The sequence below is a fragment of the Podarcis gaigeae genome (assembly GCF_964106915.1).
Source record: "Podarcis gaigeae genome assembly, chromosome: 14".
Classification (NCBI taxonomy): Eukaryota; Metazoa; Chordata; class Lepidosauria; order Squamata; family Lacertidae; genus Podarcis; species Podarcis gaigeae.
This window is the reverse complement of record NC_139690.1, coordinates 8675572-8691983: the sequence shown is the minus strand read 5'-3', so window position 1 is coordinate 8691983 and position 16412 is coordinate 8675572. Positions and strand designations below refer to the sequence as shown.

Sequence of the window (16412 nt, the reverse complement as noted above, 5' to 3'; positions counted from 1 at the left end):
GGTCATGTGGCCAGCATGACTAAGCCGCTTCTGGCGAACCAGAGCAGCGCACGGAAACGCCCTTTACCTTCCCGCCGGAGTGGTACCTATTTATCTACTTGCACTTTGACGTGCTTTCGAACTGCTAGGTTGGCAGGAGCAGGGACCGAGCAATGGGAGCTCACCCCGTCGCGGGGATGCGAACCGCCGACCTTCCAATTGGCAAGCCCTAGGCTCTGTGGTTTAACCCACAGTGCCACCCGCATCCCTAGTACAGTGGTACCTTGGGTTAAGTACTTAATTCGTTCCGGAGGTCTGTTCTTAACCTGAAAGTGTTCTTAACCTGAAGCACCACTTTAGCTAATGGGGCCTCCTGCTGCCGCTGCGCCACTGGAGCATAATTTCTGTTCTCATCCTGAAGCAAAGTTCTTAACCTGAAGCACTATTTCTTTGTTAGCGGAGTCTGTAACCTGAAGCGTATGTAACCCGAGGTACCACTGCACAACAAAAACAGAAACAAAATGTGTACATTTGTAAATTCTCCAATATATTTGAAATCAAATGAACACACGTCTGTCAATCTTTGAAAGTCCATAGAAGTATAATAAGTCTATAGTTGAAAGAAAGTAATAGATGCTATCCTGTGGGCTAAGCGGTAAAACTTTTTAGGCATTCATAGTGCCGAAGTAGTAAGTGAATAACAATGTAGGACAGTGATCCCGAATAATCTGACTGTTTCGCTGGAATCTTCTTCAGCACAACCCATAGATTAGAAAAATGCACAAGGAGCAGTGGTCATAAGGATATGTAACCATATTAGAGAATTTACAAGTGCACACATTTTGTTTTTGTTGTACTAAATTATGTACCCTATTTTTCGCTCTATAGGACGCACCGGACCATAGGAGGGAGAGAACAGGCAGAAAAAAATTCTCCCCCTCTCTGCTCAGCGCTTCAGCGAAGCGGCAGGAGAAACGAAGCCCCTTCCATTTCTCCTCTCGCTTCGCTGAAGGGGCGCTGCACAGAGAGGGAAAACTGTGCGGCACCTCTCCAGCAAAGCGAAGCCTGGAGAGCAAGAGGGATTGGTGTGCACCGACCCCTCCAACTCTCCAGGCTTCAGGCAGCTATCTGTAAGCCTTCTGAGCGCAGCGAGAACTCCCGCTGCTCTCCGAAGGCTTGCGGATAGCTGCCTGAAACCCCCAAAGCGCAGCGGCAGTTCATGCTGCGCTCCGGGGGCTTCAGGCTTCTCCTTTTTAGCCGTGGGGCTGGGACAGGGGAAGCCCGAGCTTTCCCAGACCCCAGACCCCAAAACAGGTCAGGGAGTGGCGGTCCCTTCTCCCTCCTGTGGAAAAGCCTGCAAGACCCATGTGAAGCTTGTGTGCAGCTCTTGGGGGCTTTTCCTGCTTGCCTCCCCCTTGCATTCGCTCCATAGGACGCACAGACTTTCCCCCTTAGTTTTTAAGAGGGGAAAAGTGCATCCTATGGAGCAAAAAATACGGTATATTATGCAGTAAGAATTGCAGTGCTATCTAGTATACTGGTTATCACGTTGCTTGTGTTGTTTGTTGTGTTAAGTTTGCAACACAGGGGTTTGTTGTTCCTTTGGACCACATCAGTGAGGCCAAGAGAGGGGTCGTGTCACTTGGGCAGCCCAGGGCCTGCTTGCATTGATACGGAACTATGTGGTCCTCCAGGCTAACCTTAAATATGACACCACCTACACAGTGCAGATTCCCTCCAGCCCCTCTGTGCACAGGAATAGATCCAGTGGAAAGGAATCAAAGGGGAAATGTGTGGCATTATCAAGAGGTGTGACCCTCTCGGCTCCAGAACACAGCACTAGGACCAAAAGGAGTCAGGAGCCACGGCAGAACACTGCTGCCCCCTGCTGCCCAACAGGAGGTGTTGCAACTTTTTCCTGATTAAAAAAGAAACGAATCAGCATGGGGACAAATAGACACTGACAATAGCATTAACTGCAGGTGCAAAGCCCGCAACCACCATCCATCAATCAAGTATGGCTGACAGCAACAAGGAAAGGCTTGAGGTTTCTTTTGCAGCATGGATCTACTCTCTCTTTTCTGTGCCAGATGAAGGGGGAGCCTGAAAAAAGGACAGCGTCGGACAAAAACAAAGGAAGAGATTTGCTGGGTCAGACAGAAGGCCTGCCCAAGCCTGCCATCCCATTTCCCATAGGGGGCAAACAGATTCCTCTAGGGCAGCCTTTCTCAACCTGTGGGTCCCCAGATGTTGTTGGACTACAACTCCCTAGCTAGCAAGGCCAGAGCTCAGGGATGATGGGAGTTGTAGTCCAACAACATCTGGTAACCCTCTGGTTGAGAACCGCTGCTCTAGGACATGGATCGGCAAACTAAAGCCCGGGGGTCGGATCCAGCCCAACTGCCTTCTGGATCCGGCCCATGGACGGTCCAGGAATCGCCGTGTGGATCGGTGTGGGGATTCTGATCAATCAGGCTGCACACAGACACACACTGCGACGGCACCTCCTCCCTCCCTCCTCCTGGTTTCTCCCCGCCCTGCCTAGAGGAGGAAGGGGGCTGGACTTTGTTGAACCAATTTTGAGCTGAGTGCCATTTTAAGCAGCCCCTCTCCGGAGCCAGCCCTTTCACGTCACTCATCGTCCCTCCGCCACCGCCAGCCCCTGCCTCTCGCAAGGCACAGGTAAACAGCCACCAGGGCTCATTCGGTGCTGTGGAGATGGGAGGGAAGAGTCGTGGGGGGGGATTTCTTTTCAAAATATAGTATTTTTAGTATTTTTCGCTCTATAAGTTGCACCAGACCATAAGGCGCACCTAGTTTTTGGAGGAGGAAGTGAAGAAAAAAATATATTATGAATCCCAGAAGCCAGAACAGCAAGAGGGATCGATGCACAGTGAAAGCAGCAATCCCTCTTGCTGTTCTGGCTTCTGTGATAGCCGTGTGAAGCCTCTTCAGGGCAGTGGGATGAAGGCTCTCCCTGCCCGGAAGAGGCTGCGCGTGGCTAAGGCAGAAGCCAGGAGAGGCGCTTCGCTGAAGGGGCGCTGCACAGCTCTCCCTCTCTGCGCAGCGCCATTCGCTCCGTAAGACGAACTCACATTTCCCCTTAATTGGGGGGGGGGAGTGTGTCTTATGGAGCAAAAAATACGGTAGTCCGACCCACCACAAAGTCTGAGGGACAGTGGACCAGCCCCCTGCGGAAAAAGTTTGCTGAGCCCTGCTCTAGGAATCCCACCCTGACCTCTACGCACACTTACACAGAGAAACTGGTATTCAGTGGTACTCTAGCTTTGAACACAGAGTCTCTATTCAGCCATCACGGTTAAAAGCCAAACACTGACCTAGAATCCTAGAATTGTAGACTTGGAAGGGACCCTGAAGATCTTCCAGTCCAACCCCCTGTAATGCAGGAAAATGCAGCTGTCCCATACAGGGATCGAACCTGCAATCTTGGCGTTATCAGCACCATGCACTAACCAACAGAGCTATCTTCTGGGAATCCATCTCCAGTGGTACCTCTGGATGCAAACGGGATCTGTTCCGGAGCCCCATTCGTATCCTGAGCAAAACGCAACCTGCATCTGAGCGTGTGCAGGTCGCGATTGGCTGCTTCTGCGCATGTGTGTGATGTCATTTTAAGCGTCTGCGCATGTGCGAGAGGCAAAGCCCAGAAGTAACCTGTTCCATTACTTCCAGGTCGCCGCAGAATGCAACTCGAAAATGCTCAACCTGAAGCTACTTTAACTCGAGGTATGGCTGTAATTATGTCATCTGAGCACTGCAGAAGAGCCTAGGAACCTTTTTCAGGACAAGGGATGCATTTCTTTCTGGGCATCCTTTTGGGGGCCACATGCCGGGAGTGGGCAGGGCCGGAGACAAAAGTGGGTGGAGCAAAGGATGTATACTTTACCTGTCAACCAGGATTGACTAGACAATGAGCGATGGTTTTAATTTCTATAGCAAAGGTGTCAATGGATCTTAAATTACAACTTATACAACAAAAAACAATTTTTAGATTTTATTGGACTCCACTACGTTTGTCTAGAACAGGACTGTCTAGAACAGCATTTTATTGGAGATGTAATAAGGATATTGCTTCTTTAAAACAGGTTTTTACAATGTCCTGCACTTACTAAGTCTTGGGAGAACATAGTGGATTATATAAATATGACTGTGCGGAAAAGCTAAAATTTTCAGAGGCTATTCTTATTTTGAACTATATACCCTCTATATGGGATTTGACAACTGGACAACGTAAATGGATTCTCTGTGCCCTTACTACGGCCAAAAGACCGATATTGCTGCATTGGAAAGAGAAATGCACCTTGTTATAATTAATTCCATAGTTAAATCATGCACTGCGTGACCCAAAGCAGAGGCATGTTCTCCAGCAAAACTGGAACTGTGGTAAGTTCAGAAGCAACTGCCTATGGAAAGATAAAGGGACCCCTGGCCGTTAGGTCCAGTTGTGGCCGACTCTGGGGTTCATCTCGCTTTATTGGCCAAGGGAGCCGGCATACAGCTTCCGGGTCATGTGGCCAGCATGAGTAAGCCGCTTCTGGTGAACCAGAGCACGGAAACGCCGTTTACCTTCCCGCCGGAGCGGTACCTATTTATCTATTTGCACTTTGACATGCTTTTGAACTGCTAGGTTGGCAGGAGCAGGGACCGAGCAACGGGAGCTCACCCCGTTGCGGGGATTCGAACCGCCAACCTTCTGATCGGCAAGTCCTAGGCTCTGTGGTTTAACCCACAGTACCACCCGCATCCCTTAACTGCCTATGTAAATACATCCAAATACAGAAATATTTCTCTAAGAAACAGTGATTGATTAATCTGAAATTACAGGGAACCCTTTCAGTTCGCCTGGTGAGCAGGGCTGCGAGGAAGGAAGCACAGGCGTCTGACAACCCATAGTGCTTATTACTAAACAGGCTTGTTATTGTTTCTAAGCAATTCCGAGTTTGACTTCCCCAAGTCGCCTTATTATGTAGCGGGGGGGGGGGGGGGGAGAGGGAGATTGGAAGTTCCTCCATTTGCACACTAGATGTCACCCTTGCTCTGATTTTATGAATCCAGTCGCTGCAAGGTGAATTGTCTATCAGTGCTGAGCATCATGAAAGAAAATCATGAGGAACAGTTCTCTATCTGAGAACTGAACCTCATTGCAGAGTACGGCTACTCCTGTGTGTGTGAATCCCGGACAGATCCCAAATTTACATAAAAACCCAGTCATACAGCTAATTGAATATCAGAAGCTGCCTTCTGCTGACTCAGACCATTGGTCCACCTGGTTCAGTGCTGCCTGCACGGACTGGCAGGATCTCTCCAGGGTTTCGGGAAGGCCGTTTCCCCCAGCCCTACCTGAAGATCTCCAGGGATGGGCCTTAGGGCCTTAGGCATGCAAAGCAGATGACCTACCCCTGAGCGTCAGGGCTGGATCATCAGCAGGTCAGAAGGGAGACTCTTTTTTTTTTCCAAATAATTTTTATTCAGTTTTCCATCCATAACAAAGAAAATAAAACAATAAAGCACATACAACACGTATAATTTCAGACTCTTAATTTCGTGTTCCTTACCCTCCCGACTTCCTCATACCTCCCCTTTCTGCATTCTCATGTCGAATTAGTTAGTTAACAGAAGGGAGACTCAGAGACTCGAAGTGAAGCCAGATTTTTAATAATAATAATAATAAAGTTTATTTATACCCCGCCCTGCCCAGCCAATACCAGCTAACAACCAATAATAAAAACAAGTTGATTGAAATACAACTTAAAATACAAGATTAAAATACAACATTAAAACATTAAGATGCAGCCTCTTCACAGGGCGAGAAAGGAAAAAAGAAAGAGGGGGAGGGAATCAGATTGACTCCAAGCCAAAGGCCAGGCGGAACAACTCTGTCTTACAGGCCCTGTGGAAAGAAATCAGATCCCGCAGGGCCCTGGTCTCATGAGACAGAGCGTTCCACCAGGCTGGAGCCACTGCTGAAAAGGCCCTGGCCCTGGTTGAGGCTAATCTAACTTCCTGACGGCCCGGGACCTCTAGGGTGTTGCTATTTATGGACCTTGAGGCTCTCCGTGGGGCATACTGGGAGAGGCGGTCCCGTAGGTACGAGGGTCCTAGGTTGTGAAGGGCTTTAAAGGTCAAAAGCAGCACCTTAAATCTGACCCAATACACCACCAGGAGCCAGTGCAGCTGGAAAAGCACTGGGTGAATATGTTCCCATGGCAGAGACCCCATGAGGAGTCCTAGGCTGTGAAGGGCTTTAAAGGTCAAAACCAGCATACAAGCAGAGAACATGCAGGGGATGTTGCCAAGTCTAGCTCGCGGCCCCTCCTGCTTCCGCCTAAATCTCTGCCTCCAGATGTCTCCCACGCCAGCATAAACTCCAGAGAGGAGGGCTGCCCCTTTGGCTTTCTGAGCTTTTATTCAGCTACATGCAAAACCCTGTGTAATATTCCTTTTCAACCTGGGAAGGGAGGAGATAAGGGATGGGCTGTTGCTATGTGGTTAGAGCAGGGGTCACCAAACTAAGGCCCATGGGCCAGATAAGGCCCAAGGGACTCGTTTATGCAGCCTGCGGTGACCCCCGCCACCCACTGCCACCGCCCACTCTTACTGGCGATACGCTGCGCGGCTGCCCACTTCCGGGTTGGAGGAGCACCGGAAATAGCTTGTGCACATGCGCAAGCATTATTTGCGCATGCGCAAGCATTATTTCCAGTACACATCTGGGTCAGAGGAGGCCCATGCACATGCACACAAGCTATTTCCAGTGCTCCTCCAACCCGGAAGTGCGCCGGAAATAGCATATGCACACACGTATGGACATGCGCTCCCCCGCCCACTGGCCCGCCGCGCAACCGGCGCTGGAGACACCGGCCCAAGGCGCGTTAAGTTTGCTGACCCCTGGGTTAGAGCATCTTCTCTGCGAGCAGAAGGCTGCAACCCAAACTTAGTACCTTTGCCTGGAGTTCCTCAGTCCTGAGTTAATGTATGAAGCTATTTTGCACTGAATCAGGCTCATAAGCCACCTAACTCAGTACAGTGGTACCTTGGTTCTCAAACTTAATCCGTTCCAGAAGTCTGTTCCAAAACCAAAGCGTTCCAAAACCAAGGCGTGCTTTCCCATAGAAAGTAATGCAAAATGGATTAATCTGTTCCAGACTTTTAAAAACAACCCCTAAAACAGCAGTTTAACATAAAGACTAATGAGACCATTGATCCATAAAATGAAAGCAATAATCAATGTACTGCACTATAAAATAAACAAGAGAGTATTGTAGATGATAAAAACAAAAAACAAAAATATTACCTGCACTGATGATGGTCATTGTTTGGATGGGTTTTTTTTATCCATTTCCGCAGTCACACAATCAATCAGTCAGTAGCTGAAGTGGGTTCCGCACAGTCACAAAAACAAATTAACCGAAAATGCCGCAAAAACAAAAACGCAAAATAAATAGCAAAAACAAAAGCACCAAACTTAATCTGTTACGGATGTCTTTTTGACTTCCAAAATGTTCAAAAACCAAGGCGATTGGTGCAGGCGCCCCGGAAACAATAGCCGACAGCCACATCGGACATTCGGTTTCTGAAAAACGTTCGAAAACTGGAACACTTACTTTCAGGTTTTCAGCGTTTGAGAACCAAGGTACCAATGTACTTTTTACTCTGACAGCCATTGTCCAGGGTCTCAGATGAGAGATTCTCTCATCCCTGGCCACCTGTGAACCAGCGGACAAACCTAAGACTAAAAAGAGCAGGGCATGGTCAGGAAACCTCAATTTCCCCTCTCTTCCAGCCTGCAAAATCCTGGAAGTATTTTGAAATATGTGTAAAGGTCTGGGTCTCACTCCTGAAAAATCAGAGGCCCCTGAATGGAGGACAGAATCTTGCAGAGGCAAAACCCACAAGCATCCCAACCCCTTACCAGCCAGTGCTGACAGCAGAAGACCACCGATCCACAACTGGAAGCACATCTTTCTTGCAATGTTTGTTCCCTTCGGGACGGAGCACTGGGATGCAATTTTAGGGAGAGCAAATCTTCACACCTTCCTAGGAGAAAAAAGGAACAAAAAAATCAGCCATGAATGCTGACTCCTCAAAAGACGATTCCATCTCTGGATTAGTTGGCTCCTTTTGACAACCCTCAGGGATTTCTAGAGAAGATGGGGCAAAGCACACCTGAGGAACCTGTTGCTCTGTGATGCAGCTGGACTCCAACTCCCCAGGGTCCAAGCCAGCAGGTTCAATGGTCAGGGATGAGAGGAGTTGTAGTCTAACAAGATATGGAGGGTCACAGCTTCTTCTTTTTTATATAATAATATTTATTAAAGTTTTAAAGGTTACAGAAAGAAAGAAAAAGAAAACACCAAAATTACACAAAAACAAGACAACCCATCACAATAATAAAAAATAAAAGAAAGAGAGAGAAAACAGAAAAATAGAAACAATTTAAAAAAACACACAACAAACCTTCCCATAACTTATCTTTCATTTGCTTGTTTCCTTGACCTCCTCACACCTCCCTTTTTTGTATTCTAGTTCGGTTAGCTATTTCAGCAAATCCTTTCCATCTTTCCCAGTTTTTGTCCTATAATTTATCTTAATATAATGTGACTTTACTTTCCCTCCTTTCACCAATTAACAGTCTATTTTTTCATAATCCTTTGTTACATTTCTGCTAAAACCACATGACTTCATTCCAACATCCTTCTAACATTCCTTAATTTTACAATGTTTCTGTAAATAAACTTTAAATTTCTTCCAATCTTCTTCCACCGACTCTTCTCCCTGGTCTCGGATTCTGCCAGTCATTTCCGCCAGTTCCATGTAGTCCATGACCTTCATCTGCCATTCTTCCCTCATGGGTAGATCTTGTGTGGGTAGATGTTCTTTGCAATAAGAATTCTTGCTGCTGTTGTAGCATACATAAAGAAAATTCTATCCTTCTTTGGCACCAATTGGCCGACCATGCCCAGGAGAAAGGCCTCTGGTTTCTTCAGGAAGGTATATTTAAATACCTTTTTCATTTCATTATAAATCATCTCCCAGCATATCTTAATCCTTGGGCACGTCCACCAAAAGTGAAAGAATGTACCTTCAGTCTCTTTACATTTCCAACATTTATTATCGGGCAAATGATAAATTTTTGCGAGCTTGACTGGGGTCATGTACCACCTGTAGATCATTTTCATTATATTCTCTCTTAAGGCATTACATGCTGTGAACTTCATACCTGTGGTCCATAACTGTTCCCAGTCAGCCATCATAATTTTATGTCCAACATCTTGTGCCCATTTAATCATAGCAGATTTCACCATTTCATCCTGAGTGTTCCATTTCAACAGCAGGTTATACATTCTTGACAGAGTCTTAGTTTTGGGATCTAACAGTTCTGTTTCCAATTTTGATTTTTCTACCTGGAAGCCATTTTTTTTGTCCAAATTATATGCCTCCATTATTTGATAATAATGGAGGAGGGTCACAGCTTCACCACTCCTGAAATAATCACACATCCTGCCTCTGCTTATCCCTCTGCAGTCCCAATGACCCTTTCGGATTTTAGATTGGAATCTCTTTGGGGCAGGGAGCTTCTCTCTGTAAAGCAGGGCTGGGAAGCCGGTGGGCCTCCAGATACTGTCAGGATCTAACTCTCATCAGCTACAGCCAGCAGGGCCAATGGTCAGGGGTGGTGGAAGACGTGGTCTTGCAGTATCCCCAGCCCCACTGATGTCGCCAAGTCAGCATCACTATACAAAACAAGGACTCTGAAACAAAACAAAGTCTCTCTCTGCAAGACCCGTTGGCTGTGTCGGAGATTGCCAAAAGACCAGTAAGGCACACGTTATTACTACTAATGGAATTTCTATCTTGCTTAATGCCAAAATAGGCTTTTAAATGGTTTACGGAGTATACCAATGATAGAATCATAGAACTGCAGAGTTGGAAGTGTCACTGTTTGTAAAAAGCAAAAGGGTTCTGACCTCCCTTTGTTGCCTCAGCCTGGTCCTCGGACCCTTGTCGGCATAAAAGAGCCCACCAGAAGAGTATCCCTGCAGAGTACTTTCTGCTTTTATTCTTAAAAGTCTTTCTGCAAAAGCGACTGACCAACTGTACACACATCACCACTATCAGCTTTCACCAACCAACCAACCAACCCAACCCAACATTTCTCACTCTATATATACAACCCGGTGCAGGCTGCTGACTCATGCTGACCCAGCTTTTTTAAGCATTAAAGAAACAGCGGCCATTTCAGCCGTGACAGGAAGGGACCCCAAGGGTCATCTAGTCCAACCCACTGCAAAACAGGAATCACAACTAAGGAGTCCCTGATAGATGGCCAACGAACCTTCAGAAAGAGAGGCCACCACCTTCTGATATGGTCTCCTAAGACCCCTAGATCTAAATAAAATGCATTTTCCCCTCCCCTGCACTGTAACCCTGCCTACTTTTTGAAAACAGACTACTTTCCTTGGTGTGCCTGTTTTCTTCATTCCATTTCAGAATTTGTAAGCATGCGTGCTATTTCCTGAATTTCCGAGATAAATGGAAAGAATGATTCATTCTCTAGACCATGTTCCCACTTACATCTTGTATTTGCATTATGTTGTTAAGTTATATGGAATTATTTACAACAGGCATGGCCAAAGCCCGTTACGGGGGCCTAATGAGGCCCCCGTGACAGTATATGTTCTGTAAAATTGTTTTAAAAAAGCTCAGCAACTTTGGGGTTAAATCCTTAAAAAAGCTCAACAACTTCTGGGTAAAATTGTAAAACTTGGGTCAGCCCTCACACATGTTCACGTCATCAAATCTGGCCCTCTTTGAAAAAAGTTTGGGCACCCCTGGCTTACAATGCTTGAGAATTCAACTCCAACACTGGGGGGGAGGGTAACTGTTAACAAACTTGGGCTTTTTAAAGCCCCAAAGTGGTTCTGTCTCCCCCCCCCCCTTGTTCTACTAAAATAGTGCTTTAAATACCTGGCCATTATTTGGCAGACCTTGATGGGTCTAATACAGTGGTACCTCGGGTTACAGACGCTTCAGGTTACAGACTCCGCTAACCCAGAAATAGTACCTCGGGTTAAGAACGTTGCTTCAGGATGAGAACAGAAATCATGTGGCGGCAGCAGGAGGCCCCATTCGCTAAAGTGGTACCTTGGGTTAATAATAATAATAATAATAATAATAATAATAATAATAATAATAATAAATAATTATTCAGAAAACCGGGCTCAGAGCAGCTAACAACAAATTTAAAACACTTAATTGTGATACAACAAAAAAACAGCATAAAATACAATATAAAAGTGTGAATAACAATAAATTCAAAGTTCTAAAATCAATTTAGGAGGAAATCCATCCATAGTTTCAGGTTAAGAATGGACCTCCAGAACGAATTAAGTTCTTAACCCGAGGTACCACTGTACCCAGTTGTCACTGCAAATACTTTTTGAAAACAGTTGCATCCTATTCCTGGGGGCTCTGGAAACAGAAAAGTATGGAAGGAGCTACCAATTCAGGAAGTAGCTGCAGCTGGGCTGCTCTTCCTCCCATTTGCTGTGGAGGTTTTTTCAAGGGGGGGGGGGGCAGAGAGGATATTGTGGCGGCGGAGGAAGCATCCAAACAGTGAGGAGATTCATTTGTCTCACAATAAGTTGTGTGCCAGGCTTCCGCTTGCTGAAACTCAGCTGGGAATGTTCCCCCAGTTCTGTGCAATTTGCAAAGGATGCTCAATGTGCCTAACCAAAGGGACTGTTTTAATGTGCATTTTATTATAGGTTTATTTGATGCATTTATAGCTCACCTCTCTTCCTCCAAGGTGCTCAAGGTGTCATACCTGGTCCCTCCCCCTTCCTCATGTAATCCGCACAACAAACCTGTGAGGTAGGTTAGGCTGAGAGGCAATGACTAGCCCAAGGACATCCAGTCAGCTTCAACCCTGGTCTCCAAGGTCCCAGTCTGACACTTTAATAAACATTATATCACACTGGTTCTATGGATGTTTACGGTGTAATGCTTTTCTGTATTGACTGAAACCAGAACAACATTTTTGGCAATGCGTTCATCTTAATTGCTGCAATTCTTCCTAATAATGATAAATTCATTCTACCCCATATCTCTGGATTCCTTTTTATTTAGTTCCAAATCTTTTCATAATTGTCCTTGAAAATATTAATATTCTTGGTTGTAAGCCAAATTCCTAGATACAGTGGTACCTCAGGTTACATACGCTTCAGGTTACAAACGCTTCAGGTTACAGACTCCGCTAACCCAGAAATATTACCTCGGGTTAAGAACTTTGCTTCAGGATGAGAACAGAATACGTGCAGCAGCGGCGCAGTGGCAGCAGGAGGCCCCATTAGTTAAAGTGGTGCTTCAGGTTACGAACAGTTTCAGGTTAAGAACATACCTCCTGAACGAATTAAGTTCTTGACCTGAGGTACCACTGTATTTAACTTTCGTATGAATCTCTATTTCTATGGTCTGGTATAGCTCTGTTTTGTCTGGTTCTGGTAAATTTTTAACTAACAGCTTGGTCTTATTTTTATTTAATTTAAAGCCTGCAACTTGCCCAAACACTGTAATGCTTTTTTTGTAAAACGCTAATCAAATTTGTGGATGGCACCAAACTGGGAGAGGATTCAAGACCACCTTAACAGAATGGAGAACTGAGGCCCAAACTAACAAAATGAATTTCAGTCGGGACAAAGGTTGTATACTTACAAAGGAAAAATCAGATGCACAAATATAGGATGAGGAAATCCTGGCTTGACAGTAAGGTAAAGGTAAAGGGACCCCTGACCATTAGGTCCAGTCGCGGCCGACTCTGGGGTTGTGGCGCTCATCTCGCTTTATTGGCCAAGGGAGCTGGCTTACAGCTTCCGGGTCATGTGGCCAGCATGACTAAGCCGCTTCTGGCGAACCAGAGCAGCGCACGGAAACGCCGTATACCTTCCCGTTGCAGTGGTACCTATTTATCTACTTGCACTTTGACGTGCTTTCGAACTGCTAGGTTGGCAGGAGCAGGGACAGAGCAACATGAGCTCACCCTGTTGCGGGGATTCAAACCACCGACCTTCTGATCAGCAAGTCCTAGGCTCTGTGGTTTAACCCACAGCGCCACCTGCATCCCTTATAGAGTGGTTAGAGAGGACAAAAGAAGGATGGGAAATCTGAGCCACTCACCTGGTGCAGAGGTGTGCAAGGCTACCTGCAGCAGTGGTTTAACCCACAGCGCCACCCGTGTCCCTTGGCTTGACAGTAGTGCATGTGAAAAGGTTCTAGGGGGTCTAATCAACAGAAGTCTAGTATCCAGATCAAGGGAATTACATAGTACCCATTTATCCCATCTTGGTCAGACCACACCTGGAGTCCTGTGTCCAGGTCTGGGTGCCCCAAATCCAAGAAGGTTATTGACAAGCCGGAACATTTACATTTGGAGGATGGCCAGAATTATCAAGGGTCTGGAAACCAAGCCTTATGAGAAATTGGTTGAGGAAGTTGGGTATGTTTACCCTGGAAAAAAGAAGACTAAGAGGAGACCTGATAGCCAAATAACTAAAGGGCTGTCACATGTAAAAGCAGGCTTGTTTTCTCCTGCTCTGGAGGCCAGGACCTGAATCTATGGACTCAAATTACAAAAAGGAGATTCTGACTAAACACCAGGAACAACTTTCTGACACTAAGAGCTGTTTGACAGTGGAACGGTCTCCCTTGGGAGGTTGTGGACTCTCCTTCCTTGGGTTTTATAAACTGAGATTGTATGGCCATCTGTCAGGGACTCTTTAGTTGGGATTTCTGTTGGGGTCATTCCAACTCTCTGTGATTCTGTGACTAAACCACAGACCAGTTTGTGGGCCAGCAGCCGCACAAATGCTGCCATCATACAGGATGAGAGTTTCTTTTTTTCTGTAATGTCTCAGGGCACTCCCATGGTGGTTCACAGAACAAAATCAAAATATAAAACCACAAAATATATAATCAATGTAAAAACAACAACCCCTCCCAAAAAAGCCCCACATTTTAAAAGGGCATAGGATGTCAATCAACTTTAGCTGCTTTAGCCTTGAGCCAAACAGAATAAAAATCAGAAACAGAATACATCCAGTAACAGAAACCTTAAAACATTTTTTTTTTCTTTTTTAGATGTATTTCCAATACAGAAAATCCCAAGTTTATTCTCTGGGTTGATCCAGATGGCAAATCAAGAGTATGGCTTTCATTAAACATCTATGCCAGAAATTGTGGAAGCTGTTGTCTCAATTAGGATACTTGTTGTCATTCAACCAATAAATCATTAATTTACTTGCTAATACAAACCAGTAATCAGGGCTATGCAAACAGGCACATTAACAGGACATAAAAAAGGAGACGTAATGCATCAGACCCAGAGGTATGCAATTTTAAATTACAATGTATATTATGGTATCTTCCCCTAAAGAAATGTAGATGGCATTATGTTAAAACCTAAGAAAGGTGGTCAATGTTGCTTTCAGACCAAGAGCCCATATTGCTAACTTTCACACAGTCAACTGGAAACAGAATTAACACAGCAGATCCTCATAACACTTAATATAGCTACAATCTCCATGACTGTTCGCCTTCATGCCAAGATCCGCCATGATGTTGACTTTGAGGCAAATTCTATTCAAAGGTCTCCTACACCATTAATTATAAGCTTCCTCCTTGAGATTATTCTGCCATGAAAGGTCCTCTGCACTATTAATTAGAAACTTCCTCCATGAGTTTATTCTGTCATTAACTGTGTCCTCTTCAGAGCAGCAATGGTACTACCAATTAATTGCCTCTTAATTGAGCAGTTCTTATTCCCCTTGGAAGGGGGACTTTAATTACTGATTTCCTCTGATTTGTATCTAAACATTTATCTGTGTGTGTTTTGAATAAACAGGAAAGCGGGGCAAATGCAAATGAAACAGGCCATTAAAGCTTCCACCCTAGAGAAGGGGAAGTGACTTATTAAGAGACTTATTATTCACATAAGAAATGTGAGATATAAATGTGCTAAATAACCAAAGAGTGACCAAACAGATTGAATTCCGAAGTGGTTTAACAATCAGTCTCTCTTTACAAGCAACTCTGAATTATAGCTCTGTGAGGAGGTTCTCCTAGCACTCTCGGCACCCTTAACAAACTACAGCTCCCAGGATTCTTTGGGGAAAGCCATGGTTCTGTAATGTATGTTTCTGAGAACAATTCAAAGTGTTGGTGCTGATGTTTAAAGCCCAAACAGCCTCAGCCCTGTATACGTTGAAGGAGCGTCTTCATCCTGATCATTTAGCACAGACACTGAAGTCCAGCTCCGAGGGCCTTCTGGCAGTTCCTTCACTGTGAAGTTACAGGGAACCAGGCAGAGGGCCTTCTCGGTAGTGGCACCCACTTTGTGGAACGCCCTCCCATCAGATGTCAAGGACATAAGTAACTATACAACCTTTAGAAGACATCTGAAAGCAGCCCTGTGCAGTGGTACATTGGTTCTCGAACTCAATCCATTCTGGAAGTCCTTTTGACTTCCAAAACGTTCAAAAACCAAGTCACATCTTCTGATTTGCTGATTGGCCCCGGAAAAAATGCCGACAGCCAAAACGGATGTTTGGTTTCTGAAAAATGTTCACAAACTGGAACACTTACTTCCAGGTTTGCAGCGTTTGGGAGCCGATTTGGGAACCAAGGTTCCACTGTATAGGGATGCTTTTAATGTTTTGTTTTGTTGCTTTATGTTTTGTGGGAAGCCACCCAGAGTGGCTGGGGTAGCCCAGTCAGATGGGCAGGGTATATATAAAAAGAATGGTGGTTGAGGAGTTTGGTCAGTTTGGGGGCAGCTTGTAGGCAAAACCCTCTAGGTCAAAAACTTGGTCTAGGTGTCCCCTTACTGTTTCAAACTTGCCTGGGAAGATCCCTTAGACCAGGAGTCAGCAAACGTTTTCAGCAGGGGGCCGGTCCACTGTCCCTCAGACCTTGTGTGGGGCTGGACTATATTTTTTTGTGGTGAATGAACGAATTCCTATGCCCCACAAATAACCCAGAGATGCATTTTAAATAAAAGCACACATTCTACTCATGTAAAAACACACTGATTCCCGGACCGTCCGTGGGCCGGATTTAGAAGGCAATGGGGCCGGCCCGGCCCCCGGGCCTTAGTTTGCCTACACATGCCTTAGACCAGGGGTCAGCAAACTTTTACAGCAGGGGGCCGGTCCACTGTCCCTCAGACCTTGTTGGGGGTTGGACTATATTGTGGGGGGGGCGGATGAACGAATTCCTATGCCCCACAAATAACCCAGAGATGCATTTTAAATAAAAGCACACATTCTACTTATGTAAAAACATGCTGATTCCTGGACTGTCTGGGGGCCGGATTGAGAAGGCAATTAGGCTGGATCCAGCCCCCGGGCCTTAGTTTG

At 45.7% G+C, this 16412-nt stretch overlaps 1 protein-coding gene across 3 annotated transcripts in view; it reads right to left on the bottom strand.

Moving 5' to 3' along the window:
• The window catches only part of CD276 (CD276 molecule), a 66028-nt gene that overhangs the window by 26811 nt on the left and 22805 nt on the right, over window positions 1-16412 (bottom strand). For all 3 annotated transcript variants that reach the window (XM_083712894.1, XM_083712895.1, XM_083712893.1), the window contains exon 2: window positions 7913-8037. In XM_083712894.1, the coding sequence (XP_083569020.1) occupies window positions 7913-7961 (49 nt within the window). In that variant the 5' untranslated portion in view covers window positions 7962-8037. The remainder of the gene's footprint in view (window positions 1-7912; window positions 8038-16412) is intronic.